Source organism: Gymnoscopelus microlampas (assembly GCF_963454915.1).
Source record: "Gymnoscopelus microlampas genome assembly, chromosome: 7".
In the NCBI taxonomy this organism is placed as follows: domain Eukaryota; kingdom Metazoa; phylum Chordata; class Actinopteri; order Myctophiformes; family Myctophidae; genus Gymnoscopelus; species Gymnoscopelus microlampas.
The window spans coordinates 16732130-16754904 of record NC_139944.1 but is presented as its reverse complement, the minus strand read 5'-3'; the positions used below and the strand labels follow the sequence as shown (position 1 = coordinate 16754904).

Sequence of the window (22775 nt, the reverse complement as noted above, 5' to 3'; positions counted from 1 at the left end):
GCTGGTATTACACTCAATGCATAAGAGGAAATTGAACGGGGTTCAGGCACAGACTGGATTAAAACACTTATTCGTTGAGAAATACGGACCAATACAGTGCACACATGTTCCGAATGGTGAGTGAACATCCGTGGCAAGGTGAGCGCTTTATATTTTATCTATGGCAGTCTTCCAATAGGCTATTAATACAAACCTGGAGAATCCACTAGATAATTGACGATGTCGGGATATGTCACGTCTGGCCATTTAGTTGGGTCATTTCCCCAGTAATCTGAGTTCCCAGAAGTTTTCGCCGATTTCCCCAGCTACTTTTAGGCAACACGCTAAACCTACTAGTTGTAATTTCTCTTTGTACCGTCGGAGCTCTGCGGCAGGTAGAGCATTCATATAACAAGCCATGTTCACATCATTCACCACATACACGGAGAATCGTCTATTCAAAACCGGCGCCGCTTGTAATGATTAACGACAGACACGTCACGGAAGAGCGACAGGTTATCTGTCTGTCAGCTCCTCTCCACTCTGTTAACATTATGGGTAACCCATCCGACTGGCAAATTAAATGTGAAACACACCATCTATTGAGAAAACAAGAAGATATGTTGACAAAGACACTCCATACATTTGGAAACATATTTTTATTTAAATCAATATCGTCTCCAGTTAATTTAGGAATATTTGAAAAGTAGGCTAACTCTCATGTCCTCTCATAGGGAATGCATTGAGAGCTGCAGTTCATCCTTCTAACGGACCCCGAGTAGCGGCACTGTCTCAAAAGTGGGCGTGAATTTGTAGGCCTTCCGTTTCCGCCCGTGTGTCTCTATACCATTGTGAGCTTTTATATACATTGTATACATTTGAAAACTTGTGAAACGGGACATTCTGCATAATGAGTACATTCTACTTTTGGTACATTTTGATACCAATATTATTTACTTTTGAACATTTTACTTTTTACGAAGTAAATTTTGAATTCCGGTATTTTACTTGTAACGGAGTATTTCTACATTGCAGTATTGATACTTTTACTTAAGTAAAAAATGTGAATACCTTTTCCACCAGTGCGTGTGGGCCTGGGACAGGCATGTGGCCATTCACAGTGCGTGGGCCCCACCGGGCTATGGGATCTAAAGGATGTTAAGTTTAGTGTTGTGCTGATGGAAAGTAAAGCGCGGCTCTTCTTTGGGAAGTAATTAAGAAAAGCTGAATTGTTGTAACTAGTAGCAGGTAAGATATTTGGTTTATCAATAACTAATAGTTGTCTTTATTAAAACTAGGTTAATGTGTAGTAAACCAGGCACTGTAGTGCCGCTGTCAGTTTGGATTTGCTAGTAGCCAATGTGAGCTAACTGACGTTAGCACGTTTAGCATGTCCACTGCATTCATTCTGCTTTTACAAACATAACGGAGTCTGATCTTCTTTAGCTATATTCAATCTATGAACTGAAGAGTGTATTAGAATAGAATATGTATTCCTATACTTTATTGCAGTGGTGTACAGTAACTATAAGTACATTTACTCAAGTACTGTATATTTAAGTACCATTTTGAGGTATTGTTTACTTTACTGGAGTATTTCCAATTTTCAGTACATTTACTTGATCTACTCATAGTTATGGATCTACTCCACTACATCTCAGAGGCAAATATTGTACATTGGCTTACTCCACTACAATTATATGAAAACTTTAGTTACTACTGGTATAGTTACTTTGTAGATTTGTATTATTAATACAAAACAGTAAGTATTGATTGATTGATTGATTGACATTTTTATTAGGCAAAATAATGTAAAACAACACAGTTACATTTATAATACTTTTGTCTAAAAGGTCTGACCAAAAATACAGATACTTTTACTCAAGTAAACATGTGAGTTCTTCTTCCATCGCTGATCTAAGGGACATTCACACTGAGCACCATAACTATAAAGATAACTATAACTATATATCGTTCACCATTGTATTTCTTTTCATAGTTGGTGTGAACTCTGCCTTCCACGTGACTAGAACTATTTTTAAAACTATATTTGAGTTATACTTATAGTGCTCAGGAATGGCCCTTTATGTGTCTAACGTTACAAACACTACATAGGAATATTAATTAACGCAAATTTTAACGTTTATACTCCTGTCAAAAACATATAGCAATACTACACACACACACACACACACACACACACACACACACACACACACACACACACACACACACACACATTTTATGACCATTCTCTTAAATATAATCTGATTTGCTCACTGTTAAATCCTTAAGTGGTGATTAACCTCGAGTCTGAGAGTGTACAAAAAAGGTACCTCAGATACCTTTTCGAAGAATTGAGTACAAAGGACCCCAATGGAAACAAGCCATAGGCTTTCTTTGGTTTAAAATCCTCTTGGTTTTATAATCCTCTTAGCAGACCTTGTATTAAACTGTACTTTCCTTTGCTTTTTTTGCAAACTGCTAATAAAGTATTCAATCAATCAAACAAACAGACAGATATTGACAGATCCATTTGGTCCCATTTACAAATGGATGAATTAACACTGGAATTTACTCTGTTAAAATGGAAATGGATATAATAAATGTTGCCTATTTGATTTGTAAATAATGGTGGTATAGGTTAGTTTTGGCAGCCATCAATCAGTCATTCCCTGGTAGAGGTCATCCCTATGTTCCCCGGGTTCTATCCCCACTTACCTTAGACTTTAGGGTTCGGTAAGCAGGGAACATAGATCCCGGGGAACATAAAACCTGGGGAACATAGCTACGCTCCCCTAAAAGGTGTGTTTTCCATGAACCTACAACATGTTTTAAACCACAACCCCTCAGAGTTGTTTTAATGACTTTCAGTAACGCATTCAATACAGTTTTACCAGATGGAAACAATTCTATATTATCTGTCATTTGGGCAATGTCACATAAATCAGTGGTTCTGTTAGGTGTCCAAGACCCGAGATCATTTGAAAATAGCAGATCTACAAGCTCACAAAACATTGAGATGTGTTGTGAGCTTGTAGATTGGCTATAGGGTGCATGTGGTTAAACTGATTTTGATGGCTGTATTAACTAATTTGGCTGGGGAGTGGGAACCCCCTCAAGGACCCCTGGGAGTCCCCGGACCCCTTTTGGAGACCCACTGACATAACACATATATAGAGAGTAGTGTTTCTGTAATTCACTGAAGCAACAATTCTTGGTAGCCTGTGATTCAATTAATTGTTACAGTGTACAGTGTGTTTTGTTGTAAGTTTAGGTATAGAAAGTAATCCATGTTTTTGTACTATGAATGAATCATTAGGTATAGGAGCCCAGATCATCACTAGAAGACCTGCAGGGTCCACAATGGCTGCTCCTACTTTACAACAGCCCAGTTTCCTGCTGGTCAGTCGCTTTATGTTTGTAATGCACTTATTCTGAAGAACTAACTGTATATATAAAAGTATGTGTATTGTAGTAAAACCATGATCCAGATTCTTGTTAATGTTATTGATAGAATAATGTGGAATAATTTACATAATATGACATTACCTGTCAAATTATTTGACCGTTTTGTAGTGATATTCATTATGTGTTCTGCTCTCTGGTCTATTCATTCCATTGCTTTTTACTGTACTGTACATGATGGCCTTGTGTCAATGTGTGTTGTTATTGACCCTTATTGTAACCATATCTGTATCAATGCAACGGATTAATGGATCATCATTGCTCAATTGATTCATTCTGTCGTGAGTGAATGAGCAATTTTTGTGCTATTTTCGCCCAGGCCAACCTGAAAGCTGACACAACCAACAAGTCTCTGCTACAACGATGCCAAGATCTAGTGAAGATCATCGATGATTACCCTGCAAAGGTAGCTTGTTATCGAAAACTGTCAATTTTTTTTTACATCTGTGTTGAAATCGCAGCGATGCTGATAGCATTGGGTGTTGAATAGTTAGAAATAAACTACGCAAAACATTTTAGTACAAAATCCCCAAAAAGATTGATAAGAAATGACATGAAACTATTCAGAACTGACATCTGGAAACAATAGTGCATTGACACTGGCACTGCTCCGTACACAGTAAAATCGTCAGTTTTCTTTTATCCATTTGTGACTGAGATTGTACAAATGAAACCAAACAGACCCGCAAGGGTTAAACAACAGTTAAACAATGAGGATGTTATAGTGTATTATGTTATGTATAATAGCTGTACTTGTCTATGTCTACATTGTGTTCCAATTAGCTGGTGGAATAGAAATGCTTATAAGGGAATGTCATTGTATTTCATTGTAGATGGCACTGTGCTGGCAAGTCCACGCTGCAGCCACACCCAGTTTTTTTTTCCTCTTGACTGGGCAGGGCAAAACCCACCCAACCATTGAACTGAATGCCTTTAGTGTCTAAAGACAGCTGCTGCTGCTGTGTGTTACTGTGTTAGTGTTAGGCCTGCTTTCACTTTCAGTAGTTTGACTATAGTTAAATTGGTGAGGGGTCCATTTGATTACATTTTTACACTCGCAGAGTTATAACTGGATAAATTAACACAAAACAAAAACAAAAAAACAATGGGATTTGAAGTGTTTGTCATGAAACCTTAATTTTGCATCTCCAAAAACTAGGGTGCCGTGCCACTGCCAACACACTTACATTATCTCAATGGGTTACATTGTAATATGTAACATTTATACCAGAATGGTTGCTTAAGCATGATTTTGGCTCATCTTTAAGGATACTGCCAGTGTTTGTTTTACATTTGGTCCCATTAACATAATCCGTCAAAGTCAGAATGTAGACAAGTAAAAAATATGATGACACTTAATGGCTACACACGCATATATCCAGGAGTTGCACTCAGTCTTACCCTGGCTGGTGGAGAGTGTGTTTGGCAGTCTGGACGGGGTCATCGCTGGATGGAACCTACGTTTCCTGCACCCCCGTACCAATGAGTACATCATCGTCAAGGAATTCCTGGACCCCAGGTACGTTGGCTATGAAACAAATTAATCGCCTTGACTATCTTTTTTTTTTTTAAAGGAAATAATATCATTTGTTTATGTGACATAGCAAATTCAAACAGAAACTTGGTTTGTGCACAATTTCACCACCTTTTGATTAATTTTGGTAAAATCAGAGAAGACAAAACATTTAGCATTAATATCATGTGTTACCCACACATCATGTTTAGATAGTATTTAGGAGTTTTGAACAATATCTCCCGTCAAATGAATTAGTTGGAGTATGAGATTATGCTTCACTCATGAATGGCCTTCCACTCCAGTCATTGAGGAAAAATAGAACCCCCCCCCCCCCCCCCATCATCACTAAATGCAAGGATACAGAGGGAGGAATGTCCCCAGTCCACTTGTACTGGATGTCAAAGGAGAAACTAAAGGTTGAAAGGAATCATTACTTTGCTTTGAGGCCTAGCCAGGGATCAGCTTTATGAGATGTGATTGTCTGATCACTACGTCTTTACAAATAATATTTGATTGTGATTTACAGCCACAGGGATGATGATGATGATTTGTCGTTTCAGTGGGCCGATGATGAAGCTTGTGTATAAACTTCAGGCAGAAGAGTACAAATACGAAATACCTGTCAATTATCTTCCGGTAAGAGCCTGTTTTTTCTCTAATATAAATATTACATATTTTGGCCTATCTACAAGCTCACAACGCGTTATGAGCTTGTAGTGTGACGCGTTATGAGCGTTATGAGCTTGCAGACGCGCTATGAGCTTGCAGATCGGCTATTTTCTATGTGGTTGGGGGTCCTTGATATGAAAAGGTTTTGAGAACCACTGCTGTATAGTAAAGGACTGTACTGTACACTTAACATGTTTCGTGGCCCTCGCCCCTGCAGGGTCCAGTGAAGTCTTCCATCCAGGAAGGAGTTGTCCCTGACTGTCCACTGTTTCACAACAAGCTCCAGTTCCCCCTGTCCGGTCTACTGACACCCAACCTGCCACTCAGTATCCTTTACAGCAGTACACAGCAATGTCCACAGTGGTATGGGTCAGTCAATGTGCTTTACATTATATACATTCTTGAGTTAAATTAACACTAAAGGTAGATTCATACGTGGTCGAGCAACGGTGTCTCGTGCCGAGAATAGCAGACCTACAAGCTCACAACGTGTCGCAGATGCGTTGAGTTGTGAGCTTGTAGGTCTGATGTTCTCAGCCGTTCTCGGTGCGCAACACTATCACGTGAGAATTGAATTTGGTTTGAGGACTACTGACATTTACATGTTCTATTCAGATGGCTGGCATTTTGAAGGGTTTAAGACATGCGTTTTTACAATCAGAAGGATTACTACAGGAATTGTAAAATTACAAAATGTATTAAAATATTTAATTGTAATAATTAATGGTACTTTGTAAAAGATACTACCTGACTTACTGTAGATCATTTTATTGACAGGACAGACCTAATGGCACTTGTATATTGACTGTATGTAGTAAGTACGTATGTATGAGGCTAGCTGTTCCTTAACATTCTTCAGATCCATTTGAATTCTATATGTTTAACTTCGCCCACTGCCTTATCGCACCAAAGGTGAGTTTGCTGTTATTTTAATTGCCTGTTAGAATTCACACTGTGCAATAATAGTAATACAATAAAAATAATAACAGCAACTATTATTATTATTTTTGTATTATTATTATTATTATTATTATTACTATTCGATATAGTTGGATGAAATGCAGAGACTGAGTCGTCTGCTGTCTATTTACAGCTATTTACAGCAGAGCAGTTTGCAGCCTATGTCCCATACTGTACCTGTTATACTGATCTAGTAAACCGCATCTTATGTACACTGAACCTGCTGCTACTATTAATCTCGCCTCATGGCCCACCTTATTGTATGTACACATCTGCATATGATGCTATTGTTCTAACCTCATGTACATACCTGGCTGCTACTACTTCTGCTTTTTTTTGGGTATTCATATTTTTTATTATTTGACTACAATTCATATATAATTTGACTTTTCTATCCTGTGTTTTTCTCCTTGCTCTTCCTCTATCTCCATTCTCCTCCCTTCTCACAAAAAAAACTACAACTGAAGCGTACACGGAACAAAAAGAATTTGACCCACTTCTTTGATTCTGTAAACCTCTTGGCCATTATTTTCTCCTCTTCCCCTCTCCCCTGTCCTCCCAGCTCCCAGTTATAGTCATTTTATTGAATTTATATGTTATTTTATTTTATTTCTGTGCCAATGTATTTACTCTTAGTAATTTTACAATAATTGGTCTATGTTTCCCTTTCAATTATGTTACAGTATTAGTGTCTGTGGTGTTGGTTTTTTGTGTGTTTGTTGTCTGTTGTGTGTATGTGTATAAAATATGGTGACATTATTCAATACAAATATTTGAATAATAATACACCTGTAAACCTGTGATGTGACAATAAAGTTGATTGTGATTCTGAACAGCTTCCACACTAGTAATTATAGTGGTAAGCGCATTTGCAAAATGTATAAGATCTTGTAAAAAGTAACACAGTTTTCAATCGCCCGTGCCCACAGAATTGTCCTCCCGGCCAGCATGGGACGAGCACAGACAGTGCCTACTTTGTGCTGGTGGACACCTACCTGAAGTACTTCCTCCCCACCGAGGGAAGTGTCCCCCCTTCTCCTTTCTCTGACTCCAGAGGCTCTATCACTGCACCTTCGACAAGGTACAGTACATCTTTGCATCTTTGATTCACCGCCGTATTTTTGATTTTTCCAGGTTATAGGCTTTTAGACAAATCTGTGTGTATACTGCCCCCTTATTTGGGTTTGCATGCCACTTTAATTATACTTATGCATAGGGTTGTCCGATATTGGCTTTTTTACCGATAACCGATAACCGATATACCGATATTGTCCAACTCTTAATTACCGATACCGATATCAACCGATACCGATATATGCGGGGATTATTGTGATTAGGGTAAGCTCAAATTTCATATCACACACACCATATACAGTAAGAACTCCTGTAACTTATTTATAAAGCAAAAAAAACGATACCGATATTTTCCCGATATCAATTTTTATGCTAATATCGGCCGATAATATCGGACATCCCTACTTATGCAGAATAAATGTATCTGGTGTTTGTGTGTTTTCCCTCAGGTCTCCCAGTGTTACTTTCACTGGCTATGGTATTCACAGTCCCAGTCTCCTCAAACATCACATCTTCCACCAACCTTCTGTCAATGCAGACCCTGCTGCCCAGGAGATATGGAGGTCTGAGACATTACTACAGGTGAGACACAAGCACAACTTCATCATTAACAATTCCTGACTTGATGTCTAAAATGGATGAGCAAAACCGCTGTGCTTTAAATGTAATGAAATATTTAGACGATAAGAGACAATCAGAATACCAGGCATGAATTAAAAATGGGGTTGAATTAGCTGAAAGTGGATATATTCAAAGGGAACAAGAAAGATTGCACTCAATAGAGTACATACCAGTGATATGTCAGGTCCACCTGAGATACTGATAATGCTATTTTGACCTTGCCCTGTGACTTTGGCTTATGCCCTTTCTGATCCCACTAATCTGTGATCTGCTTCTCAAGTTGTCTGAACACAGACCAGGACATTATAAATGGCCCGCTTGTTCTATTTAAACCCTCCGGGTCAGAACACACCTTCCGCTTGCCCACTCGGGCTTTAAAAATTAATAAAACAGAAAAACAAAACATTAACACATTCCACGCCAGAGTTTAATATAATGTACTCACCAGTGGCAGCGTTTTATTGTTGTTTTTTTCACGTCGCCACAGACCTCGCTAAATCCGTTAAAATGTTTTGTAAACACACCGGGTAGCTGTGTGAGATGCCCAGCGAAGACCGCTTCGATCGGCGATCGGCCATCTTGAAGCTACAGCGGTTTTGTTGAACAGCGATCAGCGATGAGAAAAACAACAACCGAGAAAATGGAGATTTAGTTGATAATTCCGTTTCCAGTGGTGCTACAATGAAATATGAACCTGCGAGTAAAAAAATAAATAATTGCGCAGCGTGCCAGTCGCGTAGATCTACGCGACTGGCACGCTGCGCAATTATTTAGGTTCGCGTAGATCGACGCGATTGGCACTCAATGTGTTAACACCTGATTTAAAAACAAAACAAACAAACAATCAAAAACATTAATACCTAATTTCACTTAATTTTGTTGTGGTAATGGTGTTTTGTAATGATGTTTGTGAAATAATAGTCTTGTTAATTACCACTACACAGTGTTTTGTGAGCTCGATCTCATAGTTGGATGAAATGCAGTCTTTCTGCTGTCCAGAGGGGAGCGCACCTGCAGCAATTTCGCACAGTCTAGCAGCAACACTAAGTAGTGTTCTTTCATCTTTGTGGTAAAATGTTTTTTAAAGCACTAACACAAAAAAACTGGTTAAAAAATCACCGGAAGATTTGAGGGAGCGTGACAGTAAGTGAGTACAAGAGGAAGAGGGAGAGAAAGTTTCAGCCACACTAGTGTCACCGCTGGGCTTGGCAAATAAAATGCAGCCCTTTGTCAGATCTTCAGATCAATGCTGTTTATGCAGACAATTCATTGAAGTAGAGAAAAGATAAGGTAGCTAGGCTTATGTCACAACAGTGTAGGATAATGACATAATTATTTACATTTGTGTATCAGTTACTTTCTTTCTCACCCTTTTAAGGGGTAACAATTACTTAAAATGAAATCTATTGTGTCAAAATCAACAAATGGACCCGGCTTGATAGCTCTCTCTGTGTGTGCGTGTTTGTGTGTGTGTGTGTGTGCTGTGTCAAGATGTTTGTGGAGATGTGGCTCCATCACTACTCACTGGAGATGTACCAGAAACTCCAGTCTCCCCAGGTGAAGGTAAGAACAAGACACATAGCCAACAGTGCCCCCGTCTCCCCCTCTATCTCCACCTGTCGAACCCCCACACCTGTACTACATCACCGCACGGCTGACTGGCTGATCACAACCCTCTCCATTACACCATCAACACCACGTTCCTCTCAGTCCAACTCGGGGTGAAGTTTTCCATACATTGTGTAGTTTCCCCGCTCTGTAGGGCAGGCATGGCTTGGGGACCGGGGACGCTGGTTCATAAGACTAGGGCTGGGCAATATATGCATGATAACATCTATATTTATTATATAATTTTTGTATATGAATGAACAATATTAATAATACAATTTTGAGAATATTCTTACTTTAATAATTGTCTTTCAACGACAAGGAAAATCCCATCAAAGCGTTTTTGTTCCTTCCTGTGTCATTCAGAAGTGTACCATTGTTACACCATTACACTGCATTTTTATGGAAGTTGAGTGAGCGCAACATTGTAGAGACGTGGAATATCGGTTTGGTCCTTAAATATGATGAGAACGTGACATCATAGTCATATCGCCCAGCCCTGCCACTTGGCAACTTCACCCTACTTTGTGTTCACACATCTATCAGGCCTATTTTGCACTTGTGAAATGCTACTGTTTCTGTAGTGCAGGTGTGTTTTCTGCAATAGGACATACACTGCACAGCTGATGATGGGATATATATGTATACAGTATATACTGTACATAAACTGTCCAGATGATGATAGGACATATAGTGTACAGCTGATGGCCATATTGGCACACATGAGAAAGAAAAACATGTTAAAGAAAAGTAAAGCCTGTGACATACTCTACACCCTTTTTCGGCACAACAACCCGGCCTGGTGGAGATCTGCGTGCTGAGGAGCATAGTTCTTACTCACCAGCCGGCTTTGCTGCAGAGTATGCTGCAGGTTTTAATGACTATTGTAGACTGGTTTCTCATGTTGCTTGTTATGTGAACATTCTGGTGAGCTTTGGTTCTTCCCAGAGAAGATGTGTGCACTTCAAGAAACGCAGTACTGGATTTTCTTTCGTCTTGTGATGAAGTAGCCGTTTTCATCACTTGTTTGGTATAAAGGCAATTGGCAGAGCAATGCCACTGCATCAAGTGTTGAGCATGAGTTTCTCATAGTAGTGCTTTTGCTTTCTGTCACGACCGATGCATGCAACCCTCTGTCTGTCTGTTCCTGCCTGCTACATTTCTTCTGAAACACCAGCATAAAGTCTACCACCACTAAAGGGGTTCTGTTAGTTTGGTTTGTCGGGGTGCATATGGGTGGTAATAATTTTCCTGTGTATAAACTGACTGTGGACCGGTTGGTGTGTGACTAATCCGTGTACAAAGTAAAACAACTGACACTCAACTCTTTTTGGCTGTCCAGTCTTTAACTTTTGTCTCTTAATGTGAAATTCACATCCTTAATCCTTTTGTAAGCAGCATGTGTGGGCAACCATTTTGTGTCCTTTACTGGAGGTGTCTTTTGATTAATTACGACAAAACCCCAACCAGCTCCAGAAAGGCTGGTTCCTCCTAGGTGCTGAAAGCAGGTGTCCCACTCAATATTCAAGTTCACAATTCCTCCAGGAGATGAGGTCAGAAATTGTTTCATTGTAAGAACCTTTTTAAATGAGAGTTGCGAAATCAGTTGAAATATGGCCCACAAATTAGACATTTTGCAATATAAAAGTCAATATAAAATCTACTTTGAGTCCTTTATTCAATTGAATGTGCAGCTTATCCTGTACAATCTTTCCCATGTCATTGTATGGGTGGGAGTCTTTATGGTGGTGTTTCTGTGACGTTGGCTGTACCGTTTATATAGGAGGCCTCTAGAATAATGCCACCAACCCTGTAGACTGCATGGTTAGTTTTTTAGAAACTCTTAGATTAGAGTATTGACAGCTGCAGAACACCCTCTGTCTTCGGTCTGAACTAGTCTTAACGGTACTTGCACACCGAAAGCGGCAACCGCCCGTCGCCGGCCAGACCACCATTGTTGGCGAGGAATTTGTCTCCTACCACAAAGATAAAGAGAGAGGGGAGTACCACGGCAGCAGTGGGAGGCACTGGTGCTGCTGCTGACTAGGGGTGCCACAGTTAATCAAACTAATCAATTTAATCGATAATAAAACAATCGATACTTTAATGAAATGATCGATGAATAATCAATCCCTATTTTGGGCATGCCATTAAATTGAAAAGTTTTAAGAAACTGATCTACAAGCTCACAACGTGTTGCCGCATTGTGAACTTGTAGATCTGCTATTTTGGCCATGCTGTCGACCGCTTATCAGTGTGCAAGCACTTAATTGGTGTTTTTAATTTAAAGTTGGTCCATGTAGCTACAGTCTGTAGAACCAAGCATCATTCCTGAGTCAAGTTACAGTGAAATCGAGTAGCGCTTCATTCTTCTCTTGCAGCAGCCTGTTACTGAAGCATTCTGCAGTTTTCCTGTCCTCAAATCTTCCACATAAACTTACTTGTACAGTTTACTCACGGTGCTGTCTCGTGTCCACCTTGTGAACTTGAATCACAAGATTGTGACCAGATTGTCCCGCACAAACATGGAAGAATTGATTCGTTGTGGTCATTGTTTTAGGACATAAACCAAATGCTGTTTTTAATGCATCTGTAAATTCTTAGGGTGACTTTTGGGGCACAACAAAATCCTGTGGTTCAAGTTCACTTAAAGTGTATTATTATTATTGATGTTATTATTGTCGTTAACTAGGTATACTGTCCTGTATGTAGAGGGCTCCACTCCTACATCGTCCCCTAGGTGTCATCACTATGTGTTTTTTTTGTGTCTCCTCTCTTGTTCTGTGTTCCTTCCTCCTGTGATGCTTCTGGCCTCTGTGTGTGGTTGTACTTTGTCCTTTATTCACTTTGACATCTCCTTTTTACCTGTTCTCATGTTTACCTTCCTTCCTTCCTTTCCTCCACTTCCTCATCCCTTTTTCTTACTGCCACACGTCCTCTCCTTCCTCTCCCTCTCTCCTTCCCTGTGTTGTCCTGGCTCCTATCCCCTTTTGCTGCTGTCATTTCCTCCTCCCTCTCCCTGTTACGGCTCCTATTCCCCTTCCCCTTGTCCTAATATCTCTCCCAACTCCTCCACTTCCTCCTTCCCTCTTCCTTCTGTGCCTTCTCCTCCTGTTATCTCCTTTTACACTCCTCCTCGTCCTCCTCCTCCCCTCCTGGTGGTAAACGGTGGCGACCAGCTGGCAGTGCTTCAGTACCGGCTGAGTATGTCCAGCATGCCGCTCCAAGCCCACGTCCCACCAGGCACTGGGAATCTCCACACCTACCAAGTACTTTTACCTTTTCATTCACCCCCGCCCCTCCGGGGCCTCCTGGAGGTAAAATCAAGGCCTGCTGCCAGAGTTAGGACTGAACGTTACACGGTCAAGGTTACTTCTCTGTGATGCAGGTTCTTTTGTGCTCATGTAAAGAGATGGCAGAAGTTGTCAGGCATTTCCAAATGTGGGTGTTTACAGTACAATTCTGAACAAATGGTTAATTAAAAAAAAAAGGGTTGGAGTTACTGATTTAAAGAGGTCACTTTCACCAGCCAAATATGTTTTGAAGAATCTATAATGTTTGATGACCTGCAGACTGATGCTGCTGTCTGTTTCTTTGCTGAGCTCCAGATTTTCAATCTGGAGCTCAAATGAGAAAATATTTTATCTTCCACTGTGGGTCAAATCTGATGCATAAAGCTTAGTTCCAAAAATAATGCCTTTGTGCTTTAATTTATGGATTTGGGTCACAGTAGTGCAATATGTAATAATTGTGATGTAAATATCAGAGTTGACTACCACAGAGAAGTATCCTTGACAGGTAAATTATGCTGGAATGAGGTTTTGTCATTTGAATCAGTTTGTTTTCACCTAATTTGTGTGTGGTTTTCTTTTTTTTAAAAGCATGCTTGTGTATGTCTGGTGTTGATTTTTGTTGCTTTTCACTTTCTTGTGGTTAATAAGCGTGTGCTTCATCTTTCACCTCAATTTTTAAATTTACCATTTAAAAGCAAACGCTGCGACTACATTTGAGAACATCCATTACCATACTGCCTGATTTAAAAGGATTCATTTATTCAATGTTCAAATCCATCTTTTATCTTAATTTGAATAACTAAATGTTCAGTTTATGTAAGGAAGTACTTAATTTACACGAGGAAGTACTGTGGTCTAATTGTCAAGGTTGTTAGGATTATCCTTTAGATAACACACAACTAGTCTTGTCAGTAAAATGAAAGCATCTCATATTTATGGAGTGGTTACCATCAACTGTCATGTGGTGGAATTATTTTGACTAGCCCTCCTCTTCTTTTGAATACATCTTGAACTACACAATTTAGCTTTTTGTTTCATCATTGCATGTCCACTCTCCAAAAATTCTTAGACCTGTCCTTATTTTCTTTTTAATTTAATTTGACAATGGACAGACATTTTGCAACATTCCAGGTTAAGTGGCAAATTTGAGTTTGTTATGCCCTTGCTGATTGATTGATTGGTTGACTGCTTATGAATCAGGGAAGCATTGTGATTTGTTGATTTAATTGGGGGGGATCATTTATTTTGGATTTTTGGGGGGCCCTGTGTGACTGTGACTATTGCTTCAGGAGCCCTTCACTCCGACAGAGGAACATGTGCTGGTCGTCCGACTGCTGGTGAAACACCTCCACGCCTTTACCAACAGCCAGAAGCCAGAGCAAATCTCACCCTCTACCCACTCCCACACTCACACCAGTCCACTGGAGGAGTTCAAGAGGTCAGGAGGAAAGATTTAAACAGCAAATATAATAAAATAATGCGCACACTAATTTGAGGAATTCCTACATTGATATTCCTAAGGATACGTTGAGAGAGAACCCAGGGTGTTATATTCTAAATAAGCCACAACCCAGTTGGTATCATTTTAACATATTTAGCTGTTAAGTGTCAATCAAAAATCTTTTTTCCCCCTTCCTCCAGAGTGGTGGTTCAACGCTTTGTCCAGCAGAAACTCTACCTGTTTCTACAGCACTGCTTTGGTCACTGGCCTCTGGATGCATCTTTTAGAGCGGTAGGCATCATCATTTGTTTAACTCTTCTACTATTACTTGTAATACTGCTACTGCTATTATTACTACTGTTACCACTACTAGTGCCACCACTACTATTACTACTAGTAATTATAACGATACATTTTTATTTTATAGGATAAATGGGTACATAAAATGCATGTTTATTTTCATGTTTTTTCAACAACATAATTGGCATGACATGGTGTGCTGCCCTGTTCTGCGTTCACTCCACCCGCTGTATTTGTGTGCAGGTGTTGGAGACGTGGCTAAGCTACATTCAGCCATGGAGGTACACAGGAGAGAAGGCCATTCCACAGGCAGACCAGAACAGAACTGTACCAGAAACATGGTAAAGGCAGCCCACTGTGTCTCTGTAGTTTAAAGTGAGACAAGCTTCTATGAACCTCATGCTGTGAATATTGCTCGATTTTTGTATGCGTTAAGAATACTCCTAAGTTTGAGTGTAGCTGTTTGATGGAGATGGATGGCATTATGTATTTATTTATATATGACCTTCCTTAAATGTGCAAATATTGGTAGATTAGTCTACTTCAGACAGATTGGCGACCGGGTGGTGCAGGGCTAAAGTTCCTGCCCACCACAACGAGACAGATTGGCGACCGGGTGGTGCAGGGGTAAAGTTCCTGCCCACTACTCTGGAGACTGGAGTTTGTAGGTTTGGTAGGTGCCTGCCTGGCGAGAGAGGAACTGGGAGAGATTGCGTGTTCCTCAACACTGTTATGTCCTCCCAGTGAAACTCTTCACTTTCAAGTGAAAAGAAACGGCTTGCAACTCCATGTGTATCAGATTAGGCGCAATCTGGTCAAAAAAAAGGAAAAACCGGCGCCCTCTGCTGTTTTTTACCTTTGAATTTGAGTAGCGCAGCTCTGAATCTGTTCTTGAGAGATTAGATTAGACGTGGTTGTCTACACCCTCCCAAAGACCAGCAGTAAGGGTTGGCAGTGACGGGGACTATACACACAGGGGGAATTGGCATAATGACTGAATTAGGAAGAAAAAGGAGAAAATGAAATGTAAAGGCATTAAAATACGCGTAAGTACAGTACATGCACTCAACAGGACAGGACTAAATGTGTACTGCATGTGAAAGTTAGTTAGTAGACCAACTAAACTGCCTTAAACTTCAAAGCAAAAAAGTGGAGATATTGATGGTCGTCAAGATGAGGATAAAGATAGTTCTGAGGATGATTTTACCCTGTGATGTCAATGAGAACACTGAAGTAGTTCTAATTAAGTGCTGTAACCTGTATTCCTGCAGGGCATCGTTTGCTCAGGAGAACTTGTTGATGTACACCAAGCTCTTTGAGGGTTTTCTGAACAGGGCGGTAAGAACAGACCTGGTCAACGCCAAGAATGCCTTGATGGTCTTCAGGGTGGCCAAAGTGTTTTCTCAGCCAAACCTAGCCGAGATGATCCAGAAAGGTTTGTGATGTTATATATATATATTGTCAGATTGTCATTTATTAACCCATTCAATCCGGCAACGCATCTGTGTCATTTTAGATTTTAGCTATAGCCATTATTTCATACTTTGGCTATTCAAAAATAGCAGATATACAAGCTCATAGCGCGGCACCACGCTATGAGCTTGTAGATATGCTATTTAAAAAAAATCATGAACATTTTTGAAAATCTTTGAATATATGTTTTTTTAAAGCAAACATTTGTTACTCAATTCTTTGCTTCTGGGGGTCCCTGGAACAACATTTTTTTCAGATGGGGGTCCGAGGCCATGACATGAAAAAGTTTGAGCACCACTGATATACTGTATATTGCAACATAAGAAAAACTATTAGGATTTAGAAGACATTTGTAGATGCGTTCCCGAATTGAATGGGTTAACTCATTATTGTCCTTATCTGTTGTGAGTACTGTATGTACTAAAATACAGCTAAAACATCTTCCACTTCAGGTGAGCAGTTATTCCTGGAACCGGAGCATGTCCTGCACCACCGGCAGTCCCGGGGCTACCTGACCCCCAGCCAGGGCGGCAGCTACCTGTCCCCACGCCAAAAGGTGGTGACGGACACCGTGTTCCGGGTGAAGAGCCACGTCTATGCCCTGGAGGGCCAGGACTGCCAGTACAAACAAATGTTTGGCACCGATCTCCGAGCAGCGGTAAGTTGTGTTCTCTTCGTATGCATAATTCGTTGCTGTCCGGCAGGAACCAGCTAACTCCATTTTTCCGCTTTTGCATTTTTTTCCATAAATCAGGGCCATTGAACACCCTTTACGTCTGTGTGTTGATTAAAAAAATATTGAACCAATGAAGTATTAAAAAGCGCTTCTGACAAAACCAGCTAACTCCATTGGGTCATCAAACTTTCTGCTAAACCAGCTAAGTTCACCAAAGGGGGGTGGAGTTAGCTGGTTTAGCTGACTCAATGCTCCACCCCTTTTGACCTCCAACCTCATTGTGAGCTTGGAGTTCCATTCAGCTGTTCTTATCAATGATGAACAAAACCTCCTAAATCCACTTTTTTGTTTGTTTTTGTCATTTCCTGAAAAATGAACATTTTGGAGTTAGCTGGTTGCTGCCGGACAGCAGAGATATAGTATGTCGTCTTGAGGGTTTGACCACTTCAACCGTCTAGACTTAGTAAACTGGACCTGAGTTGGCTCTGTACTTGGACCGCTTTTGTTCGTCTACTCTAGGCCAAATCTTTTCGCCAATGTTTTGCTAATGTTTCCCCCCAGAACATGGATGCTGGGGTTCAAGTGGTTGCTTAAAGCTGCAATCCGAAACTTATTTAATGACTTAAATTTTATTTGAACCAATCTGCATGGTAGAGTATATTTTAACACAATTTAACAGATACTGCAGATGTGCTAATCTGCCGTGATTTGAGGAGTCTTCCTACTCTTTCCCTGACAAATTTCGACCACAGCGAGACCCTGGTTCGATACCTACTGGTTGAAAAGTAATACTGCCTGAAGCTCATACACCCAAAATCTCTCCTGTCCAATTGGGAATTCCCTCTAGATGTAGATGTTTGGTTTGTTGTGTAAAAAATAGTGAAAATAGCCGATCTACAAGCTCGCAATGCGACTTGTCATGAGCTTGTAGTTTCAGTATTTTTATACGTTTTGAAATGTATGTGAAACTTTTGACATGCTCAAAAGAGGGATAGATTATTCATTGATTAGTTGATTACATTATTTCTTATACTTTAGTTAAATGAACTAGTGTGTCCGGGTAGCTCAGTCGGTAGAGCTCTCGCCTTCAGACCAAAAAGGTCATGGGTTCGAATCCCGGGCACCGCCAACTCAGCGCATGAGTAGCACGGCTTGGGTGCGGCAAGTCGTGCGCTAAGTACTGGGAGCTGAGGATAGGTGTGGCGCTCCACCTCAGCAATCCATCTCCCAGGGGTCTAGCGCATTGTAACAGGGACAGACTCCTGCGTGTTACTCGGCTGATACCGACAACAAGCCACCTCCCGACCTACTTATTATTATTACAAGCTTATAATGCTATTTTCGACAAAGAGATTTGGTGTAGAGGGAAAACAGTAGAGGACCAATTATAGACCCCTGGGGGGCCGCGGTCAATGAAGTTTATAGGGTTTAAGTGGTTAAATCCTCCCGCAACTCTCTCCAGGATGACAATTCCAGCATCCCTAACGTTTTGCAATGGTGGTTTGACTCGCCAGGTCCTGAAGCTGATCCAGATCATAGCCCAGGCCAGACAGACAGCCAAGAGGATAGCAGACCACTCGGTGGAAGTAGCAACCAACAACTCCTTCCTTTCCTGGTTCGGTTTGGGCTCCACTGACCTCAACAACACCTTCAATGGAAATGAGCCGGAGGAGAGCGGAGAGCTGGTGAAGAAAACCCACGAGTTCCTGGACAGAGCGCTGGAGAACCTCTGTGAGATCTTCAGGGTGAGTGTTTTTGCCGGTCATATCGTAAATCATTTGTCTTTGTTGTACCAACCAAGATATAAACCATGTGTATCTTTTTATGTTGAGTCATTTTTAGTAATAAGCCTGTGTATGACTGAAGAGTTAATTTAGAAAAGTCTTTATATTCATTCTTGGATGGGGAATCTTCCCTCAAATGCTTCATTTAATGTGTAAAAATAGACACATCCAGCCTGTGAAACAGTAAATATTTCAACCACAAAGTTTACCACACACACAAAACAAAAGACCCTTCAGAGACCAAATTTACGCACAAACTTTCGGGCAGCATGATGCGAATGTCGGATCAGACACAGTACCGGGCCCTGAGTCCGAACTGACGAATGACGTCACTATGTGACGGGTGGTGGATGACGTCACCGGATGATGGTGTGTGTCAACATCCAATGATACAACCAGAAGCGATCGCCGTCACCCTAAAGACACTGTGTTTAAACAACCTTCATTTTCTTTACTTTAGGGCAGTAGATGCCTAACGTCCAGGCATAGTGTCTACTGTAGCATATATATACTAATGTATCCTCACCACCTGTGTGTGCATTTTGTCTCATGTAGCTGAATCCTGGTCAGCTGAACCAGCTGATTGCCAGCCTAGGTTCATCTCAGGACGATGTGAACTCTAGACAGCTCCCAGACTGTGTTCAAGGAGAGACAGGACTCATGCTCACTGACCTGGGGAGAAGACAGGTCAGTATATGGATAGCACATAGTGTAATTACCACCTGGTATGTCTTTACGGTTACCTTGTCATTGAGTGTATATATGACTGTGCTATTATGAAACTAGCTATAATTAGGGCTATCACGATCATGACATTTTAGTTGATGATTAATTGTCATACAAATATTTGCAATTAATGATTTAATTGTGTTTTTTGGCATTGAACATATTTATTTTTGCACAGGGCAGATATGACAAATAACTAAATTATTTAAAAAAAATCAACATGGAAATGATTATGACGATTTTCTCTAATAATTACGATTGTGTAATAATTGTGCTATCACCCTGTATGTTTTCCTGTATGTCTTGCAACGATGCAAGACATTTATCATAGTTAAGGAGATGCTGACTCTTCAATCGAACCGCTTAAGTGAATATTTTGTCCCTTGCGCAGATCATGAATGGACAGCGGAGGTTTGAGATAGAGTACCAGGGAGACCCAGAGCTCCAGCCAATCAGGAGTTACGAGAACGCCCTGCTGGTCCGCCTGATGTTCAGAATATCCTCCATGGTCAATGAAAGGGTAGGTGGGTGGTGTGTGTTTATGGATTGGACTGATTTTTAACTTTCCTCTTCTAACCCGGATTTGAACCCGGTTTCCTGTGCAAGTGCTGACATTTTTTACCATTGAGCTAATAGACCTGCTTGCTCTGGCAATACATTGAATCTTGACCATCAGGTCAATCTTTGTGTCAGATCCTGTGTGTAGGTGAGACGTGACCTTTGACACAATCTAAATGTCTCAATAGAAGAGCAGGGAGACAAAATACAGCCACCCCAATTGTATAAGTTATATTGTATTAACATAATCTACCATACAGATTGGACAAAATCACATGTTATTCATTAAAAAAAGTTTCATAGTGAGGCTTTTTTAAAGACCGTTTTATTGTCAAAACGATTGTTCCCCAATATTCCCTAATATTATGCCATGGTGATAAAGTCTCAACATGTAGGCTGACTCCTAATTAGTTTTATGGACACGTGGATGTGTTGTGCCCCCCCTAGAAGGTTGTGGTGTGCCCCCCCCCCCCGATTTTTGACAAAATATCCCCTAGATCTCTATTGAGGGGACAAAATGTGCATCCACTCAGACTATTTTGTTGACTTACAGTACCTGCGAGCGGGTGCACACCAAATAATTCTTGTAGATAGTCTATTTTCGTTGCGTGGCACCAGCACACTGAGTATAACTCAGGCATTAGCTGTGGTGATTGACATTTCTTCTCTTCTCGCCACAGTTCGGAGGGCGCATGGACACTCTGTGCTCGCGACCAGACTTCCTGGGTCGACTGGGCCGTCATTACCTGTCCAGCCCTGAAGTCAGACCCAGACAGAGCCCGTTGAGCAGGCGCACCCTGGAGGGACACCGCATGTCTAGACTCAGCCTCCGCAGTCTGGCCAGCTACAGAACACTGCTGATACTGCTTATGTTGTACCTGTTGGGTATGCTGCTGGCACTGGGCCCTGTATCCAGCACCCTCCTCATCCTCACCGGGGGATTCCTCTTCGGGGTCTTCATGACCCTGTTTGGAGACAAACTCAAGTCACACTAAGAGGACAGGCAAAGAACTGGTTTGGCAGCTTAGGTTTTATGCTTCATGTTAAGCAATGCTGCTTGTGTTTTTTGTTCTAATGAATGTCATAACTGTAAATAAATGCAAGTGTGTCCTGAAGCTCTGATGTCGGAGCAAATGCTTTTTTTAATGTATATTAATCTGATGAGTCCAAAGTTTTCAGATTCTGACCGTAGAATATACAATTTTTTTCAAGAATGGCAAGAAAATTCAAAGTTCCCAAATAAATGCAGGTCTGTTGACCTCAGGCAATTGTTTTGATGGCTAGAGAATGCTGTAACACTTAAAATTACAGCAAAAACTTTTTTTGTAAATGTTTATTACCTCTTTTTATCCTCTGAGGCAATAAAAGGTGACATGAAAACACTTCAACTTTTAAACGTGTGAATGTGAAGTGAATCAATGTTGAGCAACTACGTGGCCTATTCCTCTGCTTTTGCCGTGAAATAGAGATCACTTACATTTTAAGGCATCATTGTTCTTCAGCAGCACTCATACGCTGATGGGTCCGATGTCGGTATGCCTATGACGACCAGCTATATTGTCTGCAGAGGAAAGCGTAGTGGGCCCTTCACACGGCGTGGATAGGTGCCAACTTTGCTGCTATGATCAGCTCAAGTAGAGGGCAAAGCGGCAAGAAAATAAATATTGACAGCCAACTTTGTTTATAGTATAATGGATAATTTGAGCTTGTAGATTGGCTGTTGTCGGTGCGCGACACGGGTCCACATCTAAGTATAAAGTATAAATCCGGCTTAAAGTGCACAGCTACTAGACTTTACTACTCCCCTGGAGAATGCTGTGTAGAGCTGGCTCTTAGTGAACACAGGCTGAGGCAGCTAGATGGCAACGTGTTTTATTCTCTTGGCCCAGACGAAGACCCTAAGCCCAACAAACATTAATATTCATATTTCATACCCATAGTCTTATCAGTCGTATCATATGGAGGTAATGCAATTACAATTAATACAGGCAATATTCTCTTTTTTGCTACCCATTTGGCTAGGTGAAACATTTTCCACAGCTCTTCTGTGCAGCAGGGCAGTTTTCTGTGTCAAACAATGATTTTGTCTTCCATTCTCTGTTCTATTGTGTTCCTCTGGTAAAAACAAAAGTGGTAATGGCTCCGAGAAGGCTCACTTTGTTACTTGGATGACATACTTCCCCTTTGCACTCTGGTCAGATTGATTCTATGGCGAACTGCCTCACTTGCGTCATCAACATGATGTGACTATGATGTCTGGCTGATGAATTCCATGTCAGTCTTGTCAAATATGGAGGTGCCCAAATATAGTGTTCCGTGAGTCGTGACAGTCTTTATTCAAATATGGAGGTACATGATTGACACCAGACTGACTTTCCAAGTATCTTAAAATGGACTGCTTATGCAAAGTGTACAAATTATACTGTATATGCTCAATGGCAGGGAAAGATGTTGGCTGTGCAAAGGCATGACCCCTGACCAATATTTGTTGCCAGACCCAAGGGGTCTGGCTTACATGAGGCTTTGTACCTGTTTTCTCCATACATGGGCATGCCCCCTTTGTCCTTAGGCCCCAGCCATAAAGGTCTGTCCCCCTTTCGTCCATACATGGGCATGTTTTGTACCTGTT

The 22775-nt window shown here is 40.9% G+C and overlaps 1 protein-coding gene across 3 annotated transcripts; it reads left to right on the top strand.

The window, feature by feature from the left end:
• The first annotated feature begins 1111 nt into the window (after positions 1-1111).
• Positions 1112-21532, top strand: smpd4 (sphingomyelin phosphodiesterase 4). Of its 3 annotated transcripts, none has more exons than XM_084063539.1 (20): positions 1112-1227; positions 3302-3384; positions 3767-3853; positions 4830-4966; positions 5524-5599; positions 5850-5958; positions 6492-6544; positions 7522-7673; positions 8116-8248; positions 9779-9850; positions 13075-13164; positions 14478-14626; positions 14830-14920; positions 15173-15270; positions 16201-16364; positions 16855-17060; positions 18593-18823; positions 19418-19549; positions 19980-20108; positions 20827-21532. In XM_084063539.1, the coding sequence occupies exons 2-20, from the start codon at positions 3346-3348 to the stop codon at positions 21139-21141; spliced, it is 2463 nt and encodes an 820-aa protein (XP_083919665.1). In that variant the 5' UTR covers positions 1112-1227; positions 3302-3345; the 3' UTR covers positions 21142-21532. The 3 variants fall into 3 exon arrangements, with proteins under 3 accessions (XP_083919665.1, XP_083919664.1, XP_083919666.1); XM_084063538.1 differs by having other exon boundaries at positions 13075-13212; XM_084063540.1 differs by lacking the exon at positions 13075-13164.
• The last annotated feature ends 1243 nt before the right edge of the window (positions 21533-22775 follow it).